At 40.9% G+C, this 21419-nt stretch overlaps 1 protein-coding gene across 5 annotated transcripts in view; it reads left to right on the top strand.

The window, feature by feature from the left end:
• Positions 1 to 20926, top strand: part of osbpl8 (oxysterol binding protein-like 8) — a 66392-nt gene extending 45466 nt beyond the window's left edge. For 3 of the 5 annotated variants that reach the window (XM_017682116.2, XM_037540090.1, XM_037540086.1), the window contains 20 exons: positions 3552 to 3619; positions 3774 to 3854; positions 4522 to 4623; positions 4709 to 4912; positions 5471 to 5555; positions 5760 to 5931; positions 6122 to 6332; positions 6909 to 7093; positions 8200 to 8281; positions 8397 to 8495; positions 8625 to 8721; positions 8852 to 8950; positions 9948 to 10045; positions 13738 to 13827; positions 14716 to 14852; positions 15079 to 15264; positions 16426 to 16582; positions 17548 to 17653; positions 18594 to 18699; positions 19459 to 20926. In XM_017682116.2, the coding sequence (XP_017537605.1) occupies positions 3552 to 3619; positions 3774 to 3854; positions 4522 to 4623; positions 4709 to 4912; positions 5471 to 5555; positions 5760 to 5931; positions 6122 to 6332; positions 6909 to 7093; positions 8200 to 8281; positions 8397 to 8495; positions 8625 to 8721; positions 8852 to 8950; positions 9948 to 10045; positions 13738 to 13827; positions 14716 to 14852; positions 15079 to 15264; positions 16426 to 16582; positions 17548 to 17653; positions 18594 to 18699; positions 19459 to 19588 (2495 nt within the window). In that variant the 3' untranslated portion in view covers positions 19589 to 20926. The remainder of the gene's footprint in view (positions 1 to 3551; positions 3620 to 3773; positions 3855 to 4521; positions 4624 to 4708; positions 4913 to 5470; positions 5556 to 5759; positions 5932 to 6121; positions 6333 to 6908; positions 7094 to 8199; positions 8282 to 8396; positions 8496 to 8624; positions 8722 to 8851; positions 8951 to 9947; positions 10046 to 13737; positions 13828 to 14715; positions 14853 to 15078; positions 15265 to 16425; positions 16583 to 17547; positions 17654 to 18593; positions 18700 to 19458) is intronic. The other 2 variants (XM_017682117.2, XM_037540098.1) reach the window with 1 other exon arrangement.
• Positions 20927 to 21419: the final 493 nt, after the last annotated feature.

Below are 21419 nucleotides of genomic sequence, written 5' to 3'. Positions count from 1 at the left end.
AAATACTGTACTTCTGTCTGATAGACAGAGTGCAGAATCTTAGTCTTGGATCTTCATTAAGAAATTCAGAAATAGAGGCTTTAAAGTGAGCGTGACCATAATTTTGACCTTAAATGGAGTTACACTGAAAGTTTGATATGTTGATAAGTATTGATGCTAGTCTGGATGTGGGATATGTTCTGAGACTGCCCTTTGGTTTGGAATGTGCTGAACTACCAAAACAAAAGAGACTAAGATCCTGTGTGATGGTAAAAACAGTTTGAATTTATCCTTTAACCCCTTGTTTCTAGTTTCCAGTTGTCTTTACCACACAGAAGAAGACAGATTCAGTGTCAGACTCGCAGTTGGTTTCCAAGAATTCCAAAGAGGGTATTTGATGCAAAATATCGCCGGAAATTTGTTATGAATAAATAGAAATACAAAAATGAAATTTTGCAGTAATAGCCTGAAGTCCATAAACATTAATAAGTATTAGGAGCCCAGGATAGAGCAAGGTTGTTTGGCTGACAGCCCCCAATGGCGGCTGGGTGTTGAGGTGCCAACTGAGGCGCCAACTGAGGTCAATGACGGTATTGCTGCTCTGCCTTCCTTTCCGTCAGGCATCTCAGTCACAGATTTATAGGGTGGCACCAATCACCTATAGGGGGCGCACACTCAAAGCCAACAAAAGAGATTATATAAACAAACCATCAAAACACTTAAATATGGCTCATCCATCCTGGTTTGACATGTTATTACCAAAATACATTTTTTCATGCATTTGAGCTAATTTCCCACAATGATTTGCATCAGATCGTGTGCATTTTTGGCATTCCTCATATTACAGTGCTCTTTCTGGCAATTTGGTCCTTGTCTTAAATGCAGGGGTGTCCAATCCTCAAAAGGCTGTTGTAGCTGCAGGTTTTAGTTGCAACAAGACAGAATTGCACCTGACTGAGACTGACTGATTAAACGATGGGAATCAGGTGTGCTCTTCATGTCTGGAATGAAAACCTGCACCCACACTGGCCCTTTGTGGATATGATTGTACAGCCTTGAAGTAATAAAGTTTCAAATTTATGAGCCATTAAAAATTTATAAATTATACCTCTGGAAAAAGATCTCAGCTACGCATGAAGTTGTCAAGTCAACTGATATTTATCAATGGGTCAAACGCAGATGGTTGCAGAAAGATGATCAGTGGGGAGACCTTTAGTGATTTTAGATGGACTGACCCAACAGTAGCCTTACAGGAGAAGGGAAAAAAAATGATAATGAAAGGTTAGGCTTCTCCATCTGCTCTTTCCTGCAGAACTGCAGCTGTTGTGGCTTAAATGTTAAATATCATACTGTTCATTTCACCATTTAGCTCTGTTTTCTGACTAAAAGAGTTTCCTGTTCCACTCTGAACCTCATAAACCAGTTGATATGCCTTCTGGTTCTGCGCAATATGAGTGTGGGAGTGTGTGTTTGTTCTAGCTGTAAATCCCGCTGTCTGTGATTTAAAGCTAATTTTCAGGTTTGCCGCGGTGCTGTTGGCTGATATGAAAATCTCTTGATATTTGAGAGACCGATTAGCAGTGGGATGTTTTTCTGTCTTAATAAAGATTTAAACTCCCTGCAATCTGGTTGTCTGTGTGAAACTCGAAGCTGTAGTTTTAACGTGTGTGTGTGGGTGTGTGGGTGTGTGTGTGTATGGGTGTATGTTTCAGCCTTATTCTGTGTGTGTCTGTGTGTGTGTGTGGGGGGGGGGTGTGTATGGGTGTATGTATCTGTGTGTCTATGGGTGTATGGGTGTGTGTGTGTGTGTGTGTGTCTGTGTCTGTGTGTGAGAGTGTGTGTGTGTGTGTGTGTATGTATGTATGTATGTATGTATGTATGTATTGTGCATTAGAGAGTTAGTGTTTCCTCTGTTATTTCTATGTAAATGTGTTGGTGATTTGTCTGACAGGCTGGAACTCAGTGAGGGTAATAATCAGAAAACACTGAAACGCTTCAGACTCTGCTCCTCTCCGGTTGTACTGCTGCTGTTTACAGATTAAGGCTAGGGATCAAGGGTCAGGGGTCAGGGTTGGGGTTATTTATTTATTTGGAATCACACACTGCTGTAAAAGCAGCTGGGAAAAGTATATACTGAGTGAGAGACTTGGCTCATTCACAACATATCTTCATGTCTACCCATCTGTCTTTATGAACTAGACTAGACAAGACTGTACTAGACTAGACTGAGATGGGACGGGATGAGGCTGGACTGTGGTGGAGTGTGTTAGGCTGGACTATGCTGGACTGTGCTGGAATGGACTCTTCCGTTGGACTAGACTGGATTTTGCTGGCGTATGCTATGTTAAACTGAATTGTGTTGGACTGTGCTGTTCTGGACTGTCCCATGTTCAGCTGAACTTTGTTGGACTGAACTGTACTGAATTATGCTGGGCTGGACTTTGTTACAGTAGAATAGAGGACACACGCATGCACATTCAAACTGTAAGCTTGTCCATAAAGCTGCAGCAAGTGATCAGAGTTATTTTTTCTACCTGGTTAAAACAAAATTCTGTTAAAGAACATTTTAGACCTTTGTGTGTAAAAGTGCTAGAGCGTCTAAGGAAGCGCCATATCAGCGAATATTCTGGATAAACAGTGGTTCTGAAAGGAGATGCAACGGATGAGTCTTTAAATGCTAATGACCTATTATGCTTATGAGTCCATAATGCTAAAGAGGCTGTTATGCTCATGAGATTATCCTTTAGCATTAGCATTCTGAAGAGTCCTTCATACACAATGTGATGCTCAGGGCTGTTCTTAGAGTCACACACACACACACACACACACACACACACACACACACACACACACTCGCACTGTGAAGTGCGAGTTATTGCAGAGTTAATCAGTGTGTTTTTCATGTTCAGAGATTGGTGTGACACACATCTGCTTCAAACCTCCATGGAGTGTGTGTCTGTGTGTGTGTGTGGTGTGTGTGTGTTTGTATACAGGATGTTTTGTCTCGAGTGGGTTTATGCAAATGAATGAAAAATAATTGCCTAGTTCACCTGAATAGCCATTTCACAAAGCTTAACATGTGTTGTTGTTGTTGTTGTTCTTGTTGTTGTTTTTTCTTCCTTTTCTCTTTTTGTTATTTCATTGTGGTTACATAATTATTTTTTTCATCAGTAATAAGGAGTCATTATACCAGAACAAAACAAAGGCTACAAAACCAACCTTGTCTTGTGATGTCGAGAAACTCATTAACATTTATTGCTTATTCAGCCTACAGCAGTTTAGTCCCACCCATTCAACCTACAGGATATTAACTCCACTCATTAATGCTACATGAGTTTATACCCACCTGTTCAGCCTCCGGCAGCCCTATCTTTTCATGCTAAAGTTATATCGAGTGTTTCAGCCCACACTACTTTTTAAATGAGGTGCAACACAGGACAAGCATTGGTGGAGGTTTTCTTAATTTTTCATTTTTTAATTTCATAATCGTTCACCAGCTTCAATAACAAACACATGCTCTCTCAGTGTGTTTCAGACAAATAATGTAGTGCTTTTGGTGTGTGTTTCTGCAGGTTTTGAGCGAAAGGAAGAAATCTTACCTTTGAAAGAGGACTCTTCACTCTCCATATCAAAAAGCAAAGTATGATACTCTCTCTTTCTCACACAAAGTTTTACACACACACACACACACACACACACACACACACACACACACACACACACACACACACACACACACACACACACAATCATATTTAGCACCATTTTTAGCTTTGATTTGTCTTGATTCGCAGTCTGAGACTAAACTCTATAATGGATCAGATAAAGATGTTTCAACCTCCGGGAACAAACTCACCAAGAAAGAGTCTCTTAAGGTAAGATCTGGTAAGAAGTGGTGTGTCTCTATGCTTGTGTGAGCTTATGAATGTATTTTTGATAGTGGAGGCCTGATATCAGCACTCCCATCAGAGTCAGAGGGATCCCTACAGCATTCAGTACAACCGTGTGTTTAAGCTGTAAGCTTTCTCAGACTCTCAGACTAGTTCAGTGGTTCCTCAAACTAAGTAGTGTAAATGGGTCACCAGACTCGGTTGATTCAGTAGTTCATCACAGCTCAGTAGGTTTGCTGCTTCAGATTTAGTAGGGTCAGTAGGCTTGGTTCCTTAGAGTAGGGTCAGGGTTTCTCAGACTAACCCCTTGCTCCTACCACTTTGCTCTTAGCCCATTTTGCGTGTTCACACCTAGGGGTAGGGTGTCCCAGTATTTGTTGAGATAGAGCAGAAAGGCCAAGTGTTAGGGCTGCATGACCCTCCAAATGGAGGTTTTTCTGAGGAACACTCCAAACAGAGTGTTATTTAAAAAAAAAACTGACAAGATGGCTACACAAGCAATGGCTGCATGACCAAAAAAAATTCAAATGTGAGTTTTTTCTGTTAAAATTGCAGTAACCATTCTTTTGTCTTTTAAATGCATCATGGTCAGTTTCTTCATAACAAGCATAAAAATTGCTCATATACTATATATGGTCATTTGTGCGTGCAGGTACAGAAGAAGAACTACAGGGAGGAGAAGAAGCGAGCAACTAAAGAGCTGCTGAGCACCATCACTGATCCATCTGTTATTGTCATGGCCGACTGGCTCAAGGTATGTGTGGTTGAGAGATGAAACTCCAGTTAAATACCCCTTTACACTGAAGTGCTAGGCTAAGCCTGTTTGTGTGTGTGTGTAGATCCGCGGTACACTGAAGAGTTGGACAAAGCTGTGGTGTGTGTTGAAGCCCGGCGTATTACTGATCTATAAGACGCATAAGAACGGGCAGTGGGTGGGCACCGTGCTGCTGAGCGCCTGCGAGCTTATTGAGAGACCCTCAAAGAAGGACGGATTTTGCTTCAAACTGTTTCACCCTCTGGAGCAGTCTATATGGGCCGTGAAGGTAAACTTACACACTTGCAGTGATTTTACAGCAGTTAGGAATGGCACAGTTACATATAGGGATGCACCGGAATAACATTTTCTGGCTGAAACTGAAAGTGAACAAACTGAAACAAATACTGAATACCGAACATGGCGTTTCATTAATTTTACCACTTTTTTCACTATTGCATAAATTAAATAGGCTAGGTGTATGTTGTCTTGGTTTTCAAAGAAAAAATCATTACTAAACTGCAATTTCAAAACATTGATTGAACACTGAACATTATAACATGCCAGCAGATATACTAACAAAGCACATTGGCTTAAATAAATTAGCAAAAAGAAACAGTAATAAGAATTTGCCCCCCAGTAAAAGCAAAAATAAATTTTGCTTTTAAATTTAAATATTCAGTGCATCCCTAGTTACAGATACAAATCAAGGACTTTACATGCCCCTGTGAGTTCACAGTTTGTAATAGTACCATAATTTCTGTACCGTAGTCCAGGTACATAAGGGACATGATGTTTTTTCATATGCATAATGTGTACCACTCAAACAAATGTGCATATGTTTCAGGGCCCTAAAGGAGAAGCTGTTGGCTCTATCACGCAGCCACTGCCCAGTAGTCACCTCATCTTCCGTGCTGCCTCTGAGTCTGACGGTAACTACACACATGCACACTCATCATTTACAAATTAAGCCCTCCCTTATAAACCACTGTGCCAATGCGGGGCTCATACCAAACCCAGACAAGGATCTATACTCATGGCATGCAACTTACATGAAAAAGCAGCTACTGTGTTATTTATTTCTAAATGACTTTGTGTGTGTGTGTGTCTGTGTGCACGTGTGTGTGTGTTTTCAGGCCGCTGCTGGATGGACGCTCTGGAGCTGGCTCTCAAGTGTTCCAGCCTGCTGAAGAGAACGATGATCCGGGAGGGAAAAGAAGAACCTGCAGCTGCCACAGAAACTTCACACACGCACACACACATCAACTTCTACAGCCTGCTCAGAGCACACAACATGCAGGGCTTCCAGTAAGAGCATACGCACACATACACACACATTCAGCTGAGTTCATCTCATTACAGTACTTACATTTAATGTGATAGAGCTCTAGAAGAGTCAGACTAGTGAACACGCTGAGTGATGACAGTCAGAGGAGATTTATTGGTCCTTTTCGCCTGTGTTGATGTACATGATTGATCTATATGCGTGATCCCTCAGATTCAGTGATGGTGAGCAGTTTAAGGATGTGGACCTGTACTCCGATAAATCGGACAAAGAGAATGACCAGGAGGAGAACGAGTGGGAGAAGAGTGAAGAGAGTGACAGCGACACCAGCGAACGACAGGACGACTCATATGCTGACCTGGAGCCCAGTGAGAACCTGAGGGAAACGATCTATGTTCAACAGAGCCATGAGGAGCTGGGCGAGGTGTGTGTGTGTGTGTGTGTGTGTGTGTGAGAGAGAATTATGTTCTTTAGAAGGTCTGCATATTTATCACAGTGATGCCAAAGAAATCCTCTATTTTCAAAAAGGACAGATTAATTAAATAAAATTAATTTTTTTTAATCAATCTTGGCTAAGTGGTCTGATACTCAGAACACAAGTGAAACCTTTATAGTTGAGAACAGGTGTCCTTTTGATTTATATGCTGCTTGTCCACTTTATTAGAAACTCCTACCTTGTGCTTCCACTCATGGGCTACTTTATTAGAAACACCTACCCTAAACTTACATATACTGGCCACTGTATTAGAGAAACCTACCTCATGCTTCCACTCAGTGGCCACTCTATTAGAAACATCTACCTAGTGCGTCCACTGGGCACTTTATGAGCTCCTGTCCATCATGTCCAGTACCAGTCACATTCCTGACTGGAATGGTGCTTTCAGTAAGGCAGTTGGACGCTTTAACCAACTATTGAAGAAGAAAGTATATATTCAACAATTAGTTACTTTGTCTGTGGAGGTTATATTGGTGTGTGTGGGTGTCTCTCTCTCTATCTCAGGCCGGTGAAGCGTCTCAGACTGAAACCGTATCAGAGGAGAATAAATCTCTGATCTGGACACTGCTGAAACAGGTACGGCCGGGGATGGACCTATCTAAAGTTGTTTTGCCCACCTTCATCCTGGAGCCGCGGTCATTCCTGGATAAACTGTCTGATTACTACTTCCATGCTGACTTCTTGTCTGAGTGAGTAACAATACACAGATACATAAACACACTGAAAATCAGAATCACTTCTGATTAGTTGTTTGTATTTTCTTCAAAAAGAACTTGTAATACAATATAAACATAAATAATATAAGCCAAGAGGTCTTTTAGATGTGTAGATAGTAAATGGTAATAAACTTTAATTATCTGCAGTTGTTTTTTGTTATTTCCTTTTATTCACTGCTTTGCAAATATGAAGCATTTCAATTTTTAATTCATTGAAGATACTGTAGAAATTCAAATCATCCAGAAGGGCATTTATTATAGACATAAATATAATAATAAAATATATTCATTCATTTTTAAATGATTCAGAAGTAATCTGAAACAATATAGCTATGTTATTAGCCAGCTAAAGACTTTTATTTACAGATTAACATATCTGTCAGACTCTAAGATGAATACTGCATGCACACACATACATCTACAGTTGTTCAGAACGAAGTTTAGAGTAAAGCATGTAAAATAATCCCCCATTCTCTACCTGCTAATATAAAGGCCAAAAGCTCTGTATAACTACTGAGACAGCAAACAGCACTGACAAGTAAATGAAACTTTACAAAGTTAGATTTTTAATTTATCAGCCCTGTAACTGCTAAACTGCTAAACTTGGGGCATAAACTTGGGCTGGAGGTTAGGGAACAAGCCTCGTGACCAGAAGGTCGCGGCTCGATCCCCAGAGCCAACAGCACATGACTGAGGTGTCCTTGGGCAGGACACCTAACCCCAACTGCTCCCTGGGCGCTGCGGATTTGGCTGCCCACCGCTCCGGCTAAGTGTGCTTACTGCCCCCTAGTGTATGTGGTGTTTCACTTCATGGATGGTTTAAATGCGGAGGTGAAATTTCCCCGTTGTGGGACTAATAAGGGTCAATTAATCTTAATCTTAATTAAAAATGCCCCTACAATTCACACCTTGGACTAACCCAAACCACTTAAGCACTAGGTTCACCAAAACAGCCTTGAGTCTAAGCAAAAATAAATTAAACTTGTATCGTCCCTTATCAAGCATGCCTTTTGACCTTGTGGCAGTTAGTGTATTGTTATGTAGTGTGTGTGATGGAGCGTTTTGTTGTTTGTGTTTAGAGCTGCTGTGGAGGAGAATGCATATAACCGCATGAAGAAGGTGGTGAAGTGGTACATCTCTGGATTCTACAAAAAGCCAAAGGTACAAAACATTCTTACTTTTCAGCTCCGGCTCTTGCAACACAGAACACATAAACATGACTGATACATATATATATTTTTATGTGCGTGTGTGTGTGTGTGTGTGCGCAAAACAGGGTCTGAAGAAGCCATACAACCCCATCATCGGAGAAATGTTTCGCTGCATGTGGATTCACCCTAAAACCAACAGCAAAACATTTTACATAGCAGAACAGGTACATCAAGATTCAGTTCAGATGGACTTGTGAATTATTTTGATAACTGCTCGATTGAATAGAACCAAAACAATTCAAAAGAACGATTTGTTCACATATCACACATCATTTATGTTTTCTGTCCTGCAGGTTTCCCATCATCCACCAGTCTCTGCCTTCTATGTTAGTAACAGAAAGGATGGTTTTTGTCTGAGCGGCAGCATTCTGGCCAAATCCAAGTTCTACGGTAAGAAAAAAAACAGACACACACACACACACACACACACACACACACACACACACACTCCTCTTCCCTGCTGAGTAAATTAAAGCTGAATGATTGACTGATTGATTGAGTTTCTCTGTTTCTTCTTCAGGAAACTCTCTATCAGCCATTTTAGACGGTGAAGCCAGACTGACCTTCCTGAACAGAGGAGAAGATTACATCATGAACATGCCATACGCCCACTGCAAGGGTCAGTACACACACATGCTTAGGCTGTAAACTGAGCTCAGAAAGTAAACAAAATCTCCACTTATTTATCAAATATTGAAATTTTAGATATTAGAATATTTACAAGATGCAGTTAAGATAAGTAAGAGAACATGACCGCAGTAAACTCTATTTCTGAGACAGCGATGTGTTCTAAATCCACGGGCACAATAAATATCAGGCATCCTCACTGTGTTATAAACCAGTGGTTCTCTACACTTATTCATGTGGAGATGCTTATTTTTTTTCCATATTTATGATCATTTTTTTCCATCAAATTTTCCAGGCCAGTGATATTGCATTGTCATTATAAGCTAAAAGGGGAGTGGCTACATGAGTGAAAAAAAAAAAAAAACAGCAGTACTTACCCAAAGAGCTAAACTAGCAGCTCACTTCATTACTACATGCCTCAACATTACAACATTACATTAAATTACTAGCTTTCTACATTACAAGCCCATATTTGGAGAGTTAGCTATTTATGCCTGGTAGCATTAAAGGAAGATGCTTCACTTCTGTAAGAGTGACTGAGCTGTCGGATGTTTGCAAATATTCCCATGTACTTAATTAAATACTAAAATACGGCTGTTGTTTCATCATTTGTGGTTAGCAATGGTATCTTCTTCCATGTGATTGGTAGCTGTCTTGTAACTAACTGGCCTAAAACAGCCGCTGCAGATGTTGCATGGTCGATGTAACAGAAACCCAAACTTTTAATCACTTTTATGGAAAAATCTATCAAACACTTGTCTTAATTAACTGTTTATAAATCTTTGAGAAGCAGTAAACGAAAGTTGTTAATTTTTTTTCCTGTTCTGCTGTGTGTGCGTGTGTGCGTGCGTGTGTGCGTGCGTGCGTGCGTGTGTGCGTGCGTGTGTGCGTGCGTGTGTGCGTGCGTGTGTGTGTGCGTGTGTGTGCGTGTGTGTGTGCGTGTGTGTGTGTGTGTGTGTGCGTGTGTGTGTGTGTGCGCATTTCTGTAGGTATTCTCTATGGTACAATGACTCTGGAGCTGGCAGGCCAGGTGTCCATCACCTGTGAGAAAACAGGGTATAGTGCCCAGCTGGAGTTCAAACTAAAGGTGGGGGTGTGTGTGTATGTCTGTGCAGAAAATCTGATTCACATATCAAGATTTCAGACAATGTTTCTGACTGACGCTCTCAAAACTGTACGTTTAATCTCACTTTCTGGAAATAATGTTATTGTATATAATAGATAGTGTGTACATTTTTAGCTTAGTATCTTCATTAGTTTTTTAATTATAGATTATTTAAAAGTGAGCATGTCCTCAATTTTTACTTTTAAATGTGGCCTATGGAGAAAAAAGTGTAAAGTCTTTACCTTCAGACTATTCATTTTACATTTTTCAAACTTTACTGTTTAGTACTATTACTAATAATACTGTACTAAGCTATTATAAGATAACTTATAATAATTATTTAGATCACTGAAAACTGCACATTTGTGTTAATAAATGAAGCAAATATGAAGTTGGTGTCTTAAGCCAATAATGGGTCAAAGGACAGTATTACACAAGACAGATCTGTAGAAACAAAATATTATATACAATAGCACAACTATAATAGGCACAAATCAGATTTTTTGCCCTAATGTGAATCAGATCTGATGTTTTCAGGGCAGTGTGGCAAATCTGATCTTTTCAAATCAGTCACTTTCATATGTGGTCCTAGATCAGATACGTATCCGATTGGTGGCCATGTGACCTTAATATCGGAATTCATGTGCTTTTTTTCCACTCTACATGCGCCGTCATTCAGCGTTACCATGGCACCAGCGCCAAACAAAAGTTAAAGTCTGTAAACAGTGGAAAAGGAATACAGCTCACCTTTTTCACCTTCGTCTCTCACTAATAATGAACAGCTGAGAGCTGATCAGAGTTGATTGTCTTGATGATGCACGTTATTCATTCAAGTGACATTACTGAGTAGGAGGTGCGCATGCGGGTCGTTTCAGGACGCAGGTTCCTTTACATTAATGACAGATTTGAATCACTTACCTAAACGAGTGTGAAACTTCGTGTCAGATCAGAGAGATCGGATTTGAGCAATGACTCTTCTAATTTGAACGTAGCTGTAGATAAATAAGTGAATTTGATACTGTAATAAAATTAGTTTACGATTTTGGTGCATTTGTTAATGGAATCGTGTGCTTGTTCCAATGATATGTGATATTTCATTTTATCCTTTTCATTCATTTATCATTTTTATTCATTTCTAAGCTTTTGAGTTGTATGTGTGCAAACTTTTATTAATACAAGATTAATGCCTTGACTGTTAAATAAAGGTTCTGTGCAGGTAATTTTTTTGTTCATCAAAGTACAAATAATGTGAATGTTTCCTCAAATGTATAACAGGTTTTATGGTCTAATTGTGCTCCTTAAATATGTTTCCTAATCTAGTGTTTTAAAACAGAACAATAAAAAATCTTGAAGCTGAGATGAGGAGTGTGGAGTCAGCACAATTTAGAGAATATAATTTCAATGGATTATGGTACAATTATGTTCCCTAACTAAAGATACTGAGATGTACCCTTGAAGGTACCACTCAAGTGACAAGAGGGGTACTGCCCCAGTAATAGTTTACTACCTTTGTTTCTGAGAGTATATTTGCCTCTGTAGCCTAAAAGACAAAGTAGTGTGAATATGGCTGCTAAATACCAATACTATGTTGCTCCAATGCTCTAATTCTTCACTATATATATATATACACACACACACACACACACACACACACACACACAGTATCTCACAAAAGTAAGTACACATTTCTGCAAATATTATATCTTTCCATGGGACAACACTACATAAATGAACTGATATAATTTAAAGTAGTCAATGTACAGCTTGTATAGCAGTACAGATTTACTGTCCTCTGAAAATAACAACACATAGCCATTAATGTCTAAACAGTTGGCAACACAAGTGAGTCCACCTCACAGTCAACATGTTCAAATTGTGCTCAAAGTGTCAATATTTTGTGTGAACACCATTATTATCTAGCACTGCCTGAACCCTCTTGGGCTTGGAATTCACCAGAGCTGCACAGGTTGCTACTGGAATCCTCTTCCACTCTTCCATGATGACATCACTGAGCTGGTGGATGTTTGACACCTTGCGCTGCTCCTCCTTCTGCTTGAGGATGCCCCACAGGTGCTCGATTGGGTTTAAGTCGGCAGACATACTTGGCCAGTCCATCACCTTCAGCTTCCTTAGCAAGGCGGTTGTCATCTTGAAGGTGTGTTTGGGGTCATTATTGTGTTGGAAAATGCAGTTTCCGAAGGGAGGGGATCATGCTGTGCTTCAGAATGTCACAGTACATGTTGGAATTCATGTTTCCCCTCAATGAACCGCAGCTCCCCAGTGCCAGCAGCACTCATGCAGCCCCAGACAATGACGCTACCACCACCATGCTTGACTGTACACAAGAGACAGTTGTCATGGTACTTTTCACCAGAGTACCACCCCCACACATACTGGACACCATCTGAGCCAAACAAATTTATCTTGGTCTCGTCAGACCACAGGACATGGTTCCAGTAATCCATGTTCTTGGATTCCTTGTCTTCAGCAAACTGTTTCTGGGCTTTCTTGTGCGTCAGTTTCAGAAGAGGCTTCCTTCTGGCACAACAGCCACACAGACCAAGTTGATGCATTGTGCGGCGTATGGTCTGAGCACTGACAGGCTGATCTCCCACTTTTTCAACCTCTGCAGCAATGCTGGCAGCACTCATACATCTATTTTTTTAAGCAAACCTCTGGATATGATGCTGAACACGTGGACTCAACTTCTTTGGTTGACCCTGGTGAGGCCTGTTCCCGAGTGGAACCTGTCCTGGAAAACTGCTGTATGACCTTGGCCACCATACTATAGCTCAGTTTCAGGGTGTTAACAATCTTCTTGTAGCCTAGGCGTCTTTGTGAAGGACAACAATTCTATTTCTCACATCCTCAGGGAGTTCTTTGCCATGAGGTGCCATGTTGAATGTCCAGTGGCCAGTATGAGCGAATTGTACCCAAAACACCAAATTTAACAGCCCTGCTCCCCATTCACACCTGGAACCTTGTAACTCTTAACGAGTCACTTGACACCAGGGAGGGACGACGACACAATTGGGCACAGTTTGGACATGTTCACTGTGAGGTGTCCTCACTTGTGTTGCCAGCTATTTAGACATTAATGGCTGTGTGTTGAGTTATTTTCAGAGGACAGTAAATCTGTACTGCTATACAAGCTGTGCACTGACTACGTTAAGTCATATCAAATTAAATTAAATGAAATTTTTTTGTATAGCACTTTTTGCAGTTGATGTTGTCACAAAACAGCTTTATAGAATTCCAGTAAAGACTATATCTAAGTTTCATTTCTTTAATCTTGGCCCATGAAAAGATATGGAAACGAAGTGTTAGAAGTGTACTCACTTTCGTGAGATATTGTATGTGTATGTGTGGGTGTGTGTGTATATGTGTATATAAATATATATAATATGGCTCTATATCTCAGAAACTAGTAAGGATACAGGACTAATATTTTACACACTCTCTGTTGAACATAATAACATTATTTCCTGAAAATATTAAACTAATTTGAGAGGGTCTGTTAGGAGGCCTTAGGTAATTTTTACATGGATTGACCCCATGACTGGCCAAACATTTTGCAAAATACCCACTGTTGGAACAGTTGTATCTTTGCAAGCTTCTGTGTAACTTGCTCTCTCTTTATCTTTTGTGTCTCTATATCTCTCCCTGTCTCTCAGCCATTCCTGGGTAGTAATGACAGTGTTAATCAGATCAGTGGGAAAATTAAACTGGGGAAGGAAGTGCTGGCTACACTGGAGGGACACTGGGTAAGAGTCTGTGCGTGTGTGCGTGAGTGCGTGAGTGCGTGTTTTGAGTAAAATCTGTCACTGTCTGATGTCAGACTGAATCCAAACATAGAGTGAAATTTTGTTAGAGACAGTTCTCAGATACCAGTACAGTGTTCTGTACTGAGCTTCTCATTTAGATCCGGGCCTCTAGGTAAGTCAAAGGTGTTATAGAACAAGGGCTGTGGACTGAATACATTGATATCAATGGGACTCTTTAGCCACAGTCACCAAAATATGTTTGGAGGACAAAGCGAAGCAGCATATGATAAAAACAACACTTTGCCAGAAGAACAAGATCCCTCAATGCTTAAAAACAGAACACTATGGTGTGACAGCCAGTGACACAGGAAACATTGCTTGGGTGGATAGAAAATGGATTTCATTAAATCCTGAAAGCAGATGTGACTCAGTCAAGAAATGTAAGCTGGAACGAAACTAGCTTCTACAACATGACAGTCATACAAAACGTACCCCAAAGTCCAAAAAAGCTTTTGGAATGTTCCTCACAAACCCTTGACTTGAACATCATTGAAAATCTGTGGGTAGATCTGCATGATCTGCATGCTCTGCACGCAAAATGGAATGTCTCAGAACTAGAAGCGTTCTTCAAGGATGAGTGGGTGGAAGTTCCGAAAACAAGAACAGAAAGACTCCTGGCCGGCTGCAAAACAGTGTTTTGGAACTGTCATATCTGCTGACTGGGGTGTTAATAAATACTGAGTTAGTAGAGCGTCCAAACTTTTGCACATGGGTTGTATTATTATCACATACAGTTATTTACATATATGTTATACATATGGATCTATGTAATACTTAAGGAGCATATAAATGACCCCTCATTCTGAAAAAGCTGTGTTCTCTCTACAGGATTGTGAGATCTTTATAAATGATAAGAAGACAGGTGTGGTGGAGACATTTTGGAACCCGACGCCAGAACTACGGCAGAGTCGTCTCACCCGTTGTACCGTCCCACATGAGGAACAGGGCGAATTTGAGTCTGAGAGGTAAACATGCACACCTCAGTGTGATGAAGTGACGTTAAAGAACACAGACCAGTCCAGTCAAAGCTCTCCTTTGGTGAATTACTATCACTGAGCATGAATTTACTGTAGTTGTAAGAATTGCAGTGAATAACAGTTATGAAGACTTATCACTGTACTAACCAAACCAACATGAATGACTGGGTCCTGTCTCACTTTCACACTTTCTTTTTCTACCCCCTCTCTTCAGATTGTGGCAGCATGTGACAAGGGCCATAAACAATAAGGACCAGACAGAGGCCACCAATGAGAAGTTCATTCTGGAGGAGGCTCAGAGGAAATCGGCCCGTGAGAGGAAGGCGAAGTGTGAAGAGTGGACTCCAGCACTGTTTGAGCAAGACCCAGGCACAGGAGAGTGGCATTACAGATATGCAGAGTGAGTGGCATTACAGATACAGAAGAGTGAGTAGTATTATGGAAATGCAGTGTGAGTGGTGTTACATATACAGAAGAAAGAGTGATATTACAGATACAGGAGGGTGAGTGGCATTACATATACAGAGAGTAGCATACAGATACAGGAAAGTGACCAGATCTGCCAACCTTTACGCATATTGCATAGCAGGTATACACTTTGACATCAAAGTACGCTGAAACGATTTGCAAAAAGCTGGTGTTCAATTGTGCATGTGCAGTACTCAAATCTAACAGTAAGAGGCAGCAGTGTTCAGCCTTCCGAAAAACGAAAGACAAAATATTTGCCCAGTCATGACAAATGCGTAATGTCCATCGTTTCAAGAAACTGCAAACCAATAGCAACATGAAATGCTTTTTATTCCTCACATTCACCCTCCTCACATCTAGCTGGTTCCACAAGGTGCTTTAACTCTTTTGCAAAAGTAAACAGGGTGGAGTGGATGTGAAAAGTAAAATTCTGAATCAAATTAATTATTGCAGCCAAACCTGTAACCATAATGAGAGGAGCAGATCATGGCAGGGTGAAAAGAAGTGAGTGCTGCAGAAAGAACATTGTATAGAACAGTATTGAGAGGTGTGTGTGTTTGCACACATGCCTTACGGTTAAAATAAACATGATGTCAGATGAGGAGTATGCTGACAGGAAGAGAAAGAGAGCACCAGACCCTGCTAAATAACCAAACCATACGCTCTAGTGAGCACACACACACACACACTGGGGGGCAGTGAGCACACTTGCCCAGGACGGAGGGCAACCCTATCCACAGCGCCCATGGAGCAGTTGGGGGTTAGGTGCCTTGCTCAACGGCACTTCAGTCAGCTCAGGGGACCAAACCGGCGACCTTCTGATCTGGTTCCCTAACCTCCAGCCCACAGCTGCCCCCTATGCAGAATGAGTGGCATTACACATACAGCAGAGTGATGAAATTAGGTATTTTTTCAGAGTATTGCTTTATAAGTATAGATTATTAAATTAAGGTAAGAGGCTGTTTGTCAGTATACAGCGGTTTGCACTTCCTTCTAAATCTAAGCTATACTGACCTCTGCTGGAATAACCAAGTAAGACACTCTTCCCCTGCCCGTTTTTTTCTCTTCTACTCTCTTCCTCTCTCTCTCTCAGTACTCGTCCATGGGATCCGCTGAATGATCTGATCCAGTTTGAGAAAGATGGCTGTATTCAGACTAAAGTTCGTCACAGGACTCCTATGGTACGTTCAGCCAGTGTAGTTAGTCTCAGTGCCCAGCAGGGCGCCCGGAGGGACAATTACCTGAGCCAGGTACGTTCAGCCCCGCCCACCTACCCACAATTCCTCTCTCTGCTTCCGTCTCTCCATCGCTGTCGCCTGTGCTCTGCCCATTCACCAAATCGACCAATCACCATTCTCCAAACTGACCAATCACCTGGCTGCTTGGCCACACCGGCCATACTGCCTCACTGTGGCTTGTTCGTTTTTTTTTTTCCTTGTTCTTTTTGTTTGTTTGTTTGCTTGCTTGTTTTTTGTTTTTTTTTTTTTGCCACTCTGTGCTTAAGGCTTCATTTTGTTTTATTGTGGCATGTAAATGCTGTTTATTTTGTGTGCATGTGTATATGTCTGTGTCATTAAGAGAAAGTGTGTATGTTTTGTGATGATCCACACAGGGCTGGGTGATATTTTTCCATTGTTAATTATATAGTTAATTTCCTTATGCTAATTTAAGGCTGAATTATAATTTTAAACCAAGAAGAGAGAAAAGGCTTAATGTAGTATACAAAAACACCTCAACACATGTATTAAATATATAATAGCAAACATGTATTATGTGAGGTGATATAATGCATCATTTCGCAGTGCTAAATTTTGGCGTGTGTCATTGAGAATGGACATTCTGTTGTGCAGTCTAATGTAGTGGCAAACAATTAGCAGAATCCTGCAACAACAAGAATATCATCAGAATTTTTCTTAATTTGAATTTTGTTGAAAAGATGATAAGAATACAAAATTATGACCCCAGAATCGTGAGTCATGGGTGGGCTCTGTATATAGCTAATGGTAGCTAATTCTGTCCTGCTCTTGTGTGGTCATTAATGATGAGGAGTCAGTTCCAATGGACATCTTGCATGTGTGTGTGTCTTGCCTGCACTGACTCTGATGCTGTGTCTGAAATTACAGAATTATAGACGTTGATCATTACTGACTATAATTGAGAGGATAAGAATGGAACACATGGAATTGTGTGTGTGTGTGTGTTTGTGCGTGTCTAGGTAACGGGACCAAAACGGAAGCACAAACAGAACGATAAGCCCAAAAACCCAGAAAGTGGCTGCTCCTCTCCGGAACCAGATCGACAGGACTCGTCTGGCAGTGAGAGTAAGACACACACACACACACACACACACACACACACACACACACTCACAAAACACATGAAACACTCACAAAACACATGAAACACTCAACCATGAAAACACACACATACACTAATGAGCCAAAAAATTATAACCTCTATATGATCATATATATATATGATTATATAAGCGTATGGTGCCTAATACACTGTTGGTCCTCGGTGTGCTCTGACCTGCTGTCACCGACCTGCATGGACTCTGAAAGTGCCCTGTGGAATCTGGCACCAAGACCTGAAAGTTGTGAGGAGGAGCCACCAAGGTTTGGACATGTTGTTTCAGCACATCCTGCAGATGCTTGATCAGAATGAGATCTCTTGAACTTGGAGGCCAGGGTAACAGCTTGAATTCTTCATTGTGTTAACAATATGTGTATTCCCATTAGGCAATACCAATGCCATGAACGAGTGTACCTGATTCGCAACAATGTGTGGGTTGGTGACCCAAGTCAAATGGATGTTAACATGAATGCCTGGATCCTGGGTTTCCCTGCAGAACAGCAGCCTGTCGACAGACTTTCCACAGCGCATCCTGGAGCCATCCAGAGTAAACAGCGCTCATATGCCTGGTCGTCCATGTGATGTAAAAGAAAACAGGACTACATATCACTGTTGACCAGAAGCCCCCCACACGTCTTACCGTTTTGGAAATATTCTAACCCAGTCATCTAGCCAGAACAATTTGGCCCTTGTCAAAAATGCTTAGGTCTTCATATCTGTCCATTTCTACCACATCAAGTGGCTAAGAGGATCTTGATAAGTGCTCTTGCTATGAGATCATCAATCAGCTGATTGGTTACAATGTTTCGGCTCATTGGTGTATTCATACATATACGGAACACACACATGTACAGACCTGACCGCATAGCATAGTAACTGTAATGTATGTGTGTGGGTTCATTTCAGGGCACAAGAGTAAACCCAGTAGTCGCCTGAGGAAAAAAGCTCCTGAACTTTCTGAACTTCAGAGTGCAGTGGAGTCCATCAGACACACACAGGAGGAGATCAACAGGTCACTCTCACACACACACACACCACCAGCTTAACATGTTTCGGGCCAGTTAATCGGCTACCAAATGCATGGAGGAACATACCACTGATGTCCATTAAAAGGAAAACAAAAACAGTGATCTGTTGTGGAATATTTTCACCAAACAAAGCAGTGTATCTGTGTAACAGTAACAGGCAGAAATATTTTGCCAGCTGTCCAAATTTAGGCGCTCTGTAATCACATGTCTATACACATATAAGGAAGAAAAGTAAACTGCTATTCTAACTGTTTGGCTAAGCGGTGCTACACACTGCAGCCCCCTATGGATGTTGCAGACTTTGCCTCATTATAGTGTGTATGCAGTGATTCGCAATGTCATTCTCAATATGTTAAAGGTAGCCTGTGCACACTCTCAGATCTGCAGACTGAGGCCAGTTCTCAGCCCGTTCTAGCTGGCTCCAGAGTTTAGTAGGAAGACTGTTTCTTTGTTGTGTATTCAAGGTTTTTAGGGCTAAACATCTGATTGATAGTGTAAGTTTATTCACTGGCTTCAGCTATCTTAGTGTTGGTAGCTAGCAAAGTTAGCATCATAGCTGCTGTAGCATGGCTGAAGATATTGCAAGTGAATTTGTGGGCGGAGCAAGAACAGGTATTATAAGCTCCTACTGTTATGATCCTGGAGTACTGTCCCAGAAATTTTATATATAGAAAATTTGATGTATTATTTGTTGATTTTTTTTTTTTTTTTTTTTTAATGAGTCCCTGATCTTTTCTGTGCAGGAGTATCAGTGCTCTGAGGAGTCGAGTGTCTGTTCAGTCTGAGCCCAGCTCCTTCTTCACTCAGAGAGATTACGCCATCATCCTCTTCCTTATCAGTGCACAGATCATCCTCGCCATCATCTTCAAATAAACTTAAACTCAGGATTAAAGACTAAAGCTCATCTTCAGATTGAGTCTGCAGATTAATCTTGAGCTCAAACTCAGGATTAAGGACTGAACCAGAACTGGACATCACTCCGTCCATCGCTCTCTCACTGTTGACCTCTAAACACCTCCACTTTAACTGATTTTTTTTTTTACACTCTGAAGGATTCCACATTTTAGAAAGAGGTGCTCGAGCATGGCCAGCAGGTGAAGTGCATTTTGTGGACTGCACGGCAAAGGGGAAAGCCGTTGGAATGAAAGCACCAACTTTTGCTGTATTATTTTTTATCATTATTTTAAAGAGTGCTTGTTCCTACTGCTGTGTATGTGTGTGTGCGCGTATGGATGTGTAGGAGAAACTGTCTTCTCCAAAAAAAGCATAAGAAAAAAAGGAAATGAGTGAAACAGGACTGACATGTTTGAGGAAAACTTTAGTTTCAGATGTTTTTTTTATAATTAACACAAATGTGTGGGAACAATTTCACCAGTCTTAATGTTAATAGGAGTGAAACAGTATCAAGTCAATCTACATTTCATATCTGTAGTTTACAGTAGCTAATATAGATATGTAGATATTAATATAGATAATATAGATATGAAATATTACTCTATAAACAGCATCAACCTCCATGCAAATCTGGCACTAATTTAGTGTTAGCATGAGGAACAGAAGCTTTTGGTTTAGGATTATGATTAGGATTTAGATTTAGGGATTAGGTTTAGGATTAGGATTGATCTTGCTGTTAGAGTTTAGTGAAGGCTGTAGCAGAACTTCCTGTAGCTTCATCCCTTCTGTTTTATGTAAATATGATTAAAGCCAAATAGGCCGTCAGGCTCTGTAGGAACGACTTACAGTTACAGTGATTCTACTTGTTTTTCTTAAAGAAACGTGTTACTGTTGTCGACACGCGTGTCTTTGATTGGTGTGTGTGTGTTGGGTATGTGTGTGTGTATATCAGACGGTTGAATGTGGTCATACCAGTAATAACTCCAGATTAATCATTAATGTGCCTTTCAGAGCAGCTACAGTGGGGATGGGGTTCTGAGTGGGTGTGTGGTGTGCGGAGCTTGTTTTCATGTTTTTATTTCTGTTCTTTCAATTTTGGTTGTTTTCATTCTGTTTGTTCTCTGCGTGGATAGTGCCATATTCAGCCATAGAGACACGCTTTAATCCACCTATCCACCCACCACAGCACAACAAAGAGTTAGTGTGTGTGTGTGTGTGTGTGTATCAAAATGAACTGAAGCTCAATCCTGCCAGTTCTCTTTCCCTCCCCCTCCCTCTCTCTCCCCCTCCCTCTCTCTCTCTCTCTCTCTCTCTCTCTCTCTCTCTCTCTCTCTCTCTCTCTCTCTCTCTCTCTCTCTCTCTCTCTCTCTCTCTCTCTCTCTCTCTCTCTCTCCCTCTCCCTGTCTCTCTCTCTCTCTCTCCCTGTCTCTCTCTCTCTCTCTCCCTGTCTCTCTCTCTCTCTCTCTCTCTCTCTGTCTCTGTGTGAGTGAGTGTGTGTGTGTGTGTGTGTGTGTGTGTTGGCAGTGAAGAAAAAAATGTGTAGTTAATGGAGGGACAACCAAACAGGTGGAAAATAGCATTTTATGTGAAAAAGAGTTGAGACTATTTATCTGGGCTTCAGGTATGTGTTTGTCAGTAAACAAAAATACTACATATCAGTAATATAAATGCAAATAAATCTAGATTCAGTAAAAAGTAGTCAGAATGTTTGATATCTGACGTCTTGATGCCCTCTGTCTATTGCTAGGAGAGCTTTGGAAAAGATTAAGTGAACATTCTGTCATGCTTAGAATCGCTACTTATTGTATTA

The sequence above is a fragment of the Pygocentrus nattereri genome, chromosome 1 (assembly GCF_015220715.1).
Source record: "Pygocentrus nattereri isolate fPygNat1 chromosome 1, fPygNat1.pri, whole genome shotgun sequence".
In the NCBI taxonomy this organism is placed as follows: domain Eukaryota; kingdom Metazoa; phylum Chordata; class Actinopteri; order Characiformes; family Serrasalmidae; genus Pygocentrus; species Pygocentrus nattereri.
Note: the sequence above shows the minus strand (reverse complement) of the source record. Positions and strands in the feature narration are given on the sequence as shown.